Source organism: Gossypium hirsutum, unplaced genomic scaffold, assembly GCF_007990345.1.
Source record: "Gossypium hirsutum isolate 1008001.06 unplaced genomic scaffold, Gossypium_hirsutum_v2.1 scaffold_597, whole genome shotgun sequence".
Classification (NCBI taxonomy): domain Eukaryota; kingdom Viridiplantae; phylum Streptophyta; class Magnoliopsida; order Malvales; family Malvaceae; genus Gossypium; species Gossypium hirsutum.
The window spans coordinates 1-10576 of NW_024403143.1; the positions used below are offsets into that span (position 1 = coordinate 1).

The 10576-nt window shown below is 35.6% G+C and overlaps 1 protein-coding gene and 1 pseudogene across 2 annotated transcripts; both read right to left on the reverse strand.

Moving 5' to 3' along the window:
• Positions 1 to 187: 187 nt before the first annotated feature.
• LOC121226893 (probable splicing factor 3A subunit 1) lies at positions 188 to 2610 on the reverse strand (annotated as a pseudogene).
• A 1503-nt stretch (positions 2611 to 4113) lies between these two features.
• Positions 4114 to 7934, reverse strand: LOC107910674 (aldo-keto reductase family 4 member C10). Of its 2 annotated transcripts, XM_016838615.2 has the most exons (4): positions 7781 to 7934; positions 7285 to 7636; positions 6502 to 6756; positions 4114 to 4667 (listed from the first exon to the last, which is right to left on the reverse strand). In XM_016838615.2, the coding sequence occupies exons 2-4, from the start codon at positions 7504 to 7506 to the stop codon at positions 4407 to 4409; spliced, it is 738 nt and encodes a 245-aa protein (XP_016694104.1). In that variant the 5' UTR covers positions 7507 to 7636; positions 7781 to 7934; the 3' UTR covers positions 4114 to 4406. The 2 variants fall into 2 exon arrangements, with proteins under 2 accessions (XP_016694104.1, XP_016694103.1); XM_016838614.2 differs by having other exon boundaries at positions 7285 to 7928.
• Between the last annotated feature and the right edge of the window lie 2642 nt (positions 7935 to 10576).

Sequence of the window (10576 nt, forward strand, 5' to 3'; positions counted from 1 at the left end):
CCTGAGAGGCTCGCCAAAATGCCAGATCTGTAGTAGATATCAGACTTGCCATCAGATTAAAAGAACAAGACATGTTTTAACTATAGCAGTAATATTATGATAGTAATCCTAGTAGTACAAGACCAAGCCATTTAATCTCCAAAATATAACACAAAGAGGATTGAGATAAGAATCCCACGAATAATTTTTAAGTTCCACTGGAAGCTTGGATAGCCTCGTTCAAAAAATCATCACTCTCCCCCCCACCACGTTCCCTCAATGAAAGAGCAAGCGTTTCTCCTGCTCCAACATTGTAATATGAAGGGTCATATTGTCCTTCAGAAACCCAGCTTTTCCACTCAATTTCTGCTTATTTGCAGGACTGAATTTCCCCTGCAATTTTCTCCTTCAAACTGCCAACTGTTTCAGATAAGGCCTGCACAGTGATCTCAAGAAGTTGTCCTTTGAGATTCCCTTCATCAAGGTTGGGAACAGACACAGTAATGCAAGCAGGACCCTAAGGCATCATCAGGGATAGGTCTGGACTTGGCACAACAAAATTGGGAAAAGAAGCTATACCGGATGTGAGAGAAATGAGGAACACTTGAGCAAAGCTGGTGGCTGGCTCATCAGGAAGGGTGGGGGACTCGGGGGGGGGGGCCGAGGGAAGGTGGAGGGGCTGCTATAGGCGGTGGGGGGGAAGTGAGGCAGGGTCGAGGACTGAGAAGAGTAAATTGAGCCGGGGAGGGGGCACAGGCATATTAATGGGTCATGGACATTGTTGGAGACATTTGTGGTGCGATCATCATCAGGATTGTGGCGTGCCATCTGCATAGGAGGTGGGCCTGACGCATTGACTGCATTACTGGAACACCAATTGGACGAGGTTAGGTAACGACATAGGAAGCCCCCACTAGATGCGGCAAAATTGGAGCATTTGGAGGACACAGGGAGTTAGCTAGTCCAGGAGGTGGGGGAACGACAGATGGACACCAGGTCGAGGGAGGAGAGCAGCAGGACCAGGAAGGTTCTGTGAAGCTGTTACAGCATATTTTGATCTTCTCCATGGTTTGAGACATAGCTGGTTGCGGTCGTCCAATGTCCAGGGTGACCATCCCATATAACCTTTTTGGTTGCTATCTTCTTTTCTCAATTCAGCCTTGACAGCATAAGAAACTTCTTCCTCAGTGGTACCAAAGATATCAGGACTGTGCGTGCAGTCCACAATGTTCTAGATATCTCATCATCCTGAGCAAGAGTTGTCTCCCTAATCTTCGCAAACATCCTTTCTTTCTGCTCCTTGTACTTTGGGATCAATTAAGGAAATTCTCATGTGTTCAGACATCTCATTAATGGGAATTAGCTCACCAGTTATTGGTGAGACAACAAACTTGGTAGGATTCTTTCACAGTGATTCTCTCCTCAGGCCTCTTCCAGTTCTTCACAATTCTCATTGGTGGTTCAGGGTCCTCATTTACCCTTATATCCTTCTTCTCACCATCATTCTCTCCAATGCTAGCAGCTCTCATGCCTTCCTCAACAAGCTGTACCTCTTCTTCATCCATTTCCATTCCACCTCCTTTCCAGGCTCAACAATCTCATCTTCTTCCATAGCAGTGATCTTGCTCCTCCTTATTACCTCCTCAATGGTCATTGGGGGAGGTAATCCTCGTCCTCGTCATCAGCAAAGTCTATAGTCTCAACCACAACAAAATCCATGCCAATCAATCATTGCCATTTGCATTCTCTCCTGCTCAATTTCATCCTCAGCTTTCTGCCTTGCCTGCTCCTGCGAGCGTTCCCATTCCAGCCGGTGCAAGCACCTCTCAAGCACAGTTGTCATATCAACAACACTCTTCCTCAACTTTTCTGTCAAGCCCTTTGGAGGCATCAACACTTTGGAATATGCATCAGCAAGTTCAGTGAAAAAGGTAAACATACTGTGAGTAGGCCTTAAAAATTGAACTGGGGATTATTAATCTCCCTACTGGTCAACCCAGTCAAGAATGATTTCCCATTTCGTGCAACAAACTGTGCAGTCAGCTTAATAATATCCAACTCTTCCCCTGTAATCCCTTCAGGAAGTCTAACAGTATATTGGGCTGCTTCCGGTGGTTCAAGATTCTTCCGCACAGGCAGTCTAAACAGCGAAGCGGGATCAGGCTTAGCTACTGCCACTACTGCATCATTCCCCATCTGCAGCTGCAGCTGTAGCAGTCTCAGCTGGAGCTGAATCAGCAGACTGCAATTGCGGCTGCTGCTGCTGGGAGTTGGGCTGGTTCTGATTCTGAGCACGAAACTCAGACAACCTATGTTGATAATAAGCATGGTATGGATCTGAACTAGTCAAGAAATTGAACTTGACATTGTTAGCGTTATTAGCAATGATTCTTTTCTCGATTCGGGTCCATTTTGGCAACAAACTGAGCAGTTTTATCAACAATATTCTAATATCAGGAGGAGGATGAATGATTCCAATAGTTTAGTATGAGTTGCACTGAGTTAGCTTTGTTCTGTTCTTCATTCGTTTGAATTCTCATTTTGAGCCTCTGGCACCTGAGATGGAGGTAATGGGCCTAACCCCATCAGAGGGGGTGCCGGAAGGGGCAATATTGGCATTACCCCTGGCATTTTCACTAGACTAACAAAAAAAACCCTAACTTATAGACGAAATTAAAATCAACCACCATGAACCTGCAATTAACAAATTTTAAACAAAATAAATCAGTCTATTCCAAAAACTGGTTGAAAATCTATGAAAATGTTAGGGCACAAAAATAAACGGTATAATGAAACTTAAACTTGTTACGTCCTTTAGGTCAAATTTCTTACGAGGATTTTCTTCTAAAAGAACTAATAAATTACAGATTGCAAATCCAGAAACCGAAAATTCGTAACAAAAACATCGCCACCGATCAAAGGGGCATAAAAGAGAGAAATTAATAGAAGAAAGAAAGGCGTGAAGCTAACCTGAAATCCCCTTCCGTCTCTTTTTCTTTAAATCTGCGCTGCGAATCAGAGGAAAAATTTTATTATGGAGGATTTCAAAGATAAGAGTGTTTAAGAATGAGGGCAAACAGAATTTTTTCCAAAAAAGGAAGGATGGTGGCGCATTAGGGTTTATAACACGGTAGGCTGGTAGTTGGCTCGTTGTTGAATATTTAAAGCCCAAGCCCTTTTATAAATGGTTTAAATTCCCATTTGGCCCCTAAACTTCATGCATTCTCCCAACTTGATACTTAAAGTTTTTTTTCTATTTAGATGTTATTTGATAAACCGAAACATTAAGTATTGAATTTTATGAGTGGAGAATTTACATTATAAAATCATGTTAATAAAATTTAATTATCGAATATAATTATGTTTTCTAATAATAATAATTTTTATGTTTGAAATTACTTATTTTATATTTTTAATCTTAAGCTCCGTTTGTTTGCCAGTAAAATATTTTTTCGAAAAATGATTTCTGGAAAATGATTTACTTTTCTGGAAATAATTTACTTTTCTAGTGTTTGGATGAATCTGTGTAAAATATTTTCTGTTGTTTGACAAATTTCCTAAAAATAATTTTCGAAAAAACTATTTTTACATTATATTAATAAATTTATATATATTAATAAATTTATATTTTAAATTATTTTTACATATATATAAATGATTTATTTATAAATAAATAAATCAAATTAAATATATAATCATACTCAATTATTGCATTGTTCATTCTTTATCCGGATTTGTTGCATTGTTACTCTAGATTTAGATAGAGCTTCATACTTCATCCGGATAAAGTGCTCAAAAACTCCAACAAATGTAACTTTATAAAGAGGAACAGAAAATCAGAAAGAAAACCATTTGTTTGACTATATAGAGCCAATAACTTATGCATGAACTCGAATGTTTGATCACATAAACAACATTTTACAAGAGAACAGAAAAGATACACGACAAATGCACTTAAATGGGGGCATGCATACCCATGTTACGCTAGTGCCTGAAAACTTACCTAAACAATGCCCAGAACATCAATAAGCTTACACCTTGCAGAGGAAACAACAAATGCAAAGAAAGATTATAGCACTACAATGGAATTTTCTCCACCAATGAAAATGGCTATTTCAAGCAAACAAATGGCTCTGAGTTTTAACTGATTTGTGCATTCATGAAGCTAAGAAGAAGAGCACAAATGATGTTTTACAAACAAAACATGTTTGCACACATATATATGAAACACCATTTGTTCATATAAAAAGTAAAACCTGCAACTACAGATCAATTACAATGTTCTTCTCTTTGACTTTCTATCCATCGTCAACAAAATCAAAGTTATGCTAATGATGGCGACGCAACAGCAAATATTATAACCGAGTAATGACATGATTGAATGTAAAACCGGGACATTATCCTTAAAACAACATGCTCACAACATATTAGGCATTGAATACAGCGTCATCTTCTATTGCTCGAACAGCTTGAAGAGGACCACTACCAAACATGAAGCCTCGATCGGAGAGATTGTTCAAAGGACCATCGCCATATAAACATACCTGTGGTTCAATCCGATTCAAGCGCTTCCACTCATCATCTGACAGAGACCAGTTAAATATGTCAATGTTTTGCTTTATCCTGTCGGGTTTTAGGCTACATGGTAGAACACTGGTTCCTCTTTGAAACCCCCACCATAAAATTACCTGCAAACAAGCAAAGCAGACGGACATGTCAAGAACATATTCAGACATGGATACGGAGATACAACCTTCCAAAAATCTTTCAAATACATGGAAAAACTGAGAAAAATTAACATACCCACATCGGACTTAGAGTCCAAGTAACATAGTTCTAATAAAAATGGCTGTTATGATCAACATTTGCTCTACCATAAATGATCGTGATCCTGATGAAGTTGGTTCAGCATGCAGCAAACTCGACAGCATGCAGGCCATGAAGACCAAGTCATGCAGGAGCTGCTGGAACGAGCTGAACTATTCCTATTTTGTTCATCTTGTAATCTTAAGTTAATGTAATGCACTTTAGTTCATTTAGAACTATGTTAGGTTTATGATTGATGTAATTTTGATGACAATTGAGCTGTTAAGTCAGCTTTGTTTAAGTGTGCAAGCTTAGTTTTTCAAGTTTCAATGTATTAGTGGTAGTAGGTGATGATTAGGTATCATTATACAGATTTTGACAAGCAAATTGCTTGGTTTATGTATTGGCATTATGCCATTGTTCAACCTATGAATGAAGTTTTAGTTTGTTCATCAATTTCTCCCTTCATTTTTCTTAGCTTTTCTTCCTTTCTCTTGCTCGAATTCTTTTGTTTGCTCAACAAGTCTCGAGACTTGCTCAACAAGTCTGCACTGAATCTGTTAGTTTCAGTTACAGCACCAACAGATCCTAAATGCTCCGAAAATGACAGACATGCTAAATAACCACAAATTTGGATTCTTGTAGTTGTAAGTTTGATAAGAAAACCATGCACTATATATATGAAGTTTTAAATACATAAGATATCCATGCCAACCATCATGCTGATGTTAAAAGAAAAAATCCTTGGGCCAATCCTGTTGCATATCTCATCGCATTTCCAAACACATCTATTACAGCCCAATCATGATAATACAAACATATATACTCATAAAAGCATAAGACTGTTCCTTGCACAGATAACTTTAATCAGTTGTAGGCTTCCTTATTATATGGTGTTATTTTGTTGGGACGGAGTTGAATGCAACTCTTTTTCTCCAATGTTCAAGATTTGTGTTAGTTCTGTGAGTCTTTTGTCCACTTTGCTGAATGCAAGGTTATAGCATCTGAAAGATCTAAATTCGGCTACTAGAAAGTAGTTGGGCATACAAGACTGACCTAGAGATTCAACAAATTTAACCATAAGCATACGGGGAAGAGTTGGGTAAGGAAGCCCTCCCTCTTTACTTTTGTTGTGAAATGGCAACTAGTCTTAAATTGTTTCATAAAGTCTGACACATTGATGCATATAAGTGAATCCTATAATATGGATTTTTGTTTTCTCCCACAAAAGATACTGATATTCCCAACTCTTCTCAGTTTTGTTTCTGCTAAAAGTATAGATTTAGTTTTGATAGATGATAAACACAAGCTCTAACCGAGCTCTTGTGTCAGGTCAGCGAATAGCTCTATGTTCAAGTAGACCCTAAGCAGGACGCATCTAAATTTTGTATCCATAAGCATTCATTATATACTTGCGCATTTCAGACACCGGTAATAATATAAAATAGTTCAATTGTGTTTATTATTGTACCTTCCACCTTATATCATTTTGACATTCAGAAATGATCCCATAAATCCGAAAACAAAGGGATAAAATAATTTGTCAGTTACCAGGATCAATAGGTTGATATTTTACATCAATGATGAGGTCAACATACTGTCAACAAATTTGAAGTTGTTCATTAGCCTACTTTAGGTCCGAAGAAACACAGAAAACGGAAGGTAGAATGATAAATAAAGTAAAACTAGAGATGATATTGTTAATAAAAGGTATACCTGCTCAGTTGTCTTTTTGTGCCTATCTGCTATCTCTCCAACAATTGATAATTTCAGCATCGGTCCATGTACTGATCTAGACCTCCAAAATGAAATCCGAGGAGTTCCGAGTTCATATTCCCCACCCGATCTACTATCGGACACTCCAGGACTTGAAGTAGGTACTTCCAAAAGCGTATGCGCCGATACATGGATACACTTCATTTGGCAGAACTTCACCAGCTCATCTTGCCTCCAAAAAGGATGCAACTCCACCTATAAAAAAAATATGAATTAGTTGTAAAACTCAATGAATTTCGCCAGATATGGGATTCAAAAAACAGAAAGAGATCAACGAGAACAATAAAGGTCAATATCTGGAAAAGTCTTACGAAATCGAAGTGACAAACAAAACGATGTGCATCAACTACAACATAAACAAATATTCTAAGTCCATCAACTAGTAAAGTTTGCCTCAAATGTTGCGGACTCGCATTCGAACATTGTAGAAAGGACTGGAGCTCACCAACTCCGTGTTCTTAGCTAGGCAAATATATTTGGATCAAAAAGAGAACTTAGAAATCATCTCAAATTAAATGAATGCAAGCAAAAGTTCATAGATTTATGCTAGCAAATTTCACATTTGAGTCACCAACAATTATTCCAATGACTACACATCAATCAACATATGGACAAATATGTAAGCATTCCTTTAATTTCACGGTAAAGTTCTCAACAAATCTACAAAAAGATCGAAGACTGTAACAAATGTAAAGTTAAAAAATGCGTGAAAATCTATCATACCTGATTAACAGCAAGTACGATTTTTGCGAATTTAATCAATTCTTTGATCTGATGAACACCGAAATTGCTAACACCGATAGCTTGAACTAAACCAGAATCGACTAGGCCTTCCATGGCCTTCCATACCTTCTTGAGGCGATTCAGAAACTGCCTATGCTCACTCCCAGACTTCAAAGGCGGATCAGTTGCATCACCAAAACCAGAGCTCTCAGGCCAATGCATCAAATGAAATTGATGCCCACATTGAAGCTTAGCACACGACTGATCCCCATTATCAGTAACCGTTTCGAGGCAAATCGAGCATGAAACAGAGCCGAAAGACTTCCCTACATTTTTGCAATCAACACATCGCCTGAAATACAGAAAATAAAAAGCATAAAAAACTTACAGAACAGATGAAGAAGGGAATTGGATGAAGAAGAAGAAGGAAGATGAAAACGGAATAAGGAGAAAGAATATGGTGGAGGGGAGGAAGATATTCTGAAAAATGTCTTACCGATTAAAAATCTGTAAGACATTTTCCCTAAACTACTCATCTCATTTAATGATACTCATCTCATTTAATGTGTTTTGTAAAAGATTGTACAGTAGGAAAATATTTTCAGCCAAACAAACGAAAAGCTTGAAAAGTTTTTCCTGAAAATATTTTACTTCCAAATAAATGCACCCTTATTAATATAATATTAGCTTAACTCACAAATTGCTATTTAAATTATACCTTTTTTTCCTATCTTGATTCCTAATTTTTTTCCTCGTCAAATGTGGCACCTAAACTATTTTTTTCCAAGTTGGTATGTTCATTGGGCAAATTGTTAAGTTTATTTAAAAAAAAAAACTTAACCCATGAATCAGTACCTAAATTATGTATTTTTTTCTCATTTTGATACCTAAATATTTTTTTTGTTACAAGTGGTATCTAAACTACTTTTGTTCAAAGCTAGTATCTCTTATAGTTTAAGTCTATTTAAAAAAATAACTAATTAAAAATTAACATGTGACAACAAAAGACAAAAAAATATTATTTCTCTTGTATATATGTTATTCTTTTTTTTTTCTTTAGAATAGGACAGATGGTAGAACCGACCAAGCCACCAATACTTGGTTTGACCAATTCTTCCAATTCGATCAAATAAATTATTAAAAATTCATAAAAATTAAAAATATGTAAAATAGAGGAAACCAATTCAATTTTTTTAGCTTGGTTCAATTAGTCTATATCTGTTTGCAGTTCAACCCCTATCTTTGGACTGGTACCTAACCAATTCTCAATTCAATCGGTCGTTTTGATCCAATTTTGAAAACACTAGTTATAGTTGATGAAATTACTTTTTTTATATTGCCAGGTCAAGTAAGAAGGCAATGAAGTTCGAAAACATGATTAATCATTAACATCTCAACTTTAGGAGAACAAATTTCGAGCATCACTGGTATTGTGATGCATTATAAAAGAAAAATAAAGAAAAATAAAGGAAAATAAAGAAAAAAGAGAGAAATAATGTAAAAGAAAAAAGAAAATAAAAGAATTATTTTTTTAAAATTTTATATGATATAGAAAATTATTATTGGATGTAAATTTTATATTGGATAGAACATTTTTGTATAAAATCGGTAATAGAATTATGGTTGAAGTACCACTTTTGATAAAAAATTGTTTAGGTACCAAAGTGGGAAAAATGCATAGGTTAGATACCAATTTATGGGTTAAGTCTTTTTTAAAATTAGATTTAACAATTTGACTAATGAAAGTACCAACTTGGGGAAAAATAGTTTAAGTACCACTTGTGACAAAAAAATTTAAATACCAAAAATAGAAAAGAGTATAGTTTTTGAACCAATTTGTGAGTTAAACCTATAATATTTTATATTATTTTAGATAGCTTTAGATAAAATTAAATATAATAATTTGAATTTTTTAACAACAAGTAAAGAGACAATTTATTTTGGATATTGTTTTTTTTTAAATAAATTCAACTTAATCTTTCAATACTAAGTTCTAAACAGCTACTTTCTTACTTATTCTATTTATTCAAAAAAAAATTAAACTTTTTTTGAAAAAAATGAAAATATGTTATGGTTTTCAAACATATAAAAAATTAAATGTTGATTTTCTTTCAATGAAATGAAACTTTTCAATAGTTTATCAAATGCAAATGTTTGAAATCATTTTAATATATTATTCAAGTACTTAACATTTTAATGGTGTGGCAACTTCATCTAATAGTGAAGTCAAAAGTGTCACGTGAATTGGTTAGGGATGATAAAAAAATCAAACTCGACAAATTACGACCTGATTCATTCTAATATGACCAAAGTTTTTTTTTTTATAATCGGGTTCGAGATGAGGCGAGTCTAATTATAAAGGAGTCATGTGGTAATCAAGTTTTGGGAAAGCCTATCTTACTCCAAAATAATTACCAAAATATCCTTTATATAATATATATTAGCTAGGTTAGCTGTAGGACCCCAAAATATATAAGGTTAGATATATTAATTAACTAAAAAATGATTTAGGGTGGGTTTGGACGGGCAATCGGGTGGGTTGTGGTGCGGTGCATTTAACTTATTTTTTATCTCATACTACAGTATCACTACAGTATCTAATCTCACCACTACCGTTATTTTTATACTTATTGCAACTAAACGCATTGCCCATCCAAACTCACCCTTAGTCTTGATGGTTAAGAGCTTAGTTTATTCCCTAGAGATCCTAAGTTATATCCGCTCCTCTCCCATTTTTTTCTTTTTATTTTTAGCAAACTAGGATGAAAGTCAATCTAAAATAAATATTAAATGGAGTAGAAAATAAACAAGTGTGGGTAGCATCTTAATAGTTAACATTCTTTCTTCTTTCCTTGAATCCTATGTTCAAGTCACACCAAACTCTTCCCCATTTCAGATCGAGATCCCCAATTTACATATCGATTTTGGAAAAAGCTACAAGAGTCATTAGGTACTCATTTGGATTTTAGCACTGCCTTCCATTCGTAGTCTGACGGGCAATCTGAGCAGGTAACACAAATATTGGAAGATATAGTAAGGGTTGCATCATCGAATTTCGAGGCAGTTGGGAAGAACATTTGCCCTTAGTCAAATTTTCCTACAACATCAACTTCCAATCAAGTATCCAAATGGCACTATATGAGGCCTTATATGGTTATAAATGTTAAACACCTTTGTGTTGGATCGAACTAGGTGAAAGGAAAGTTTTGGGCCCCGAGTTAGTGCAAGAGTCCGATGGGAAAATTAAACTGATACATGATAGGCTAAAAGCTGCTTTTGATAGACAAAATTC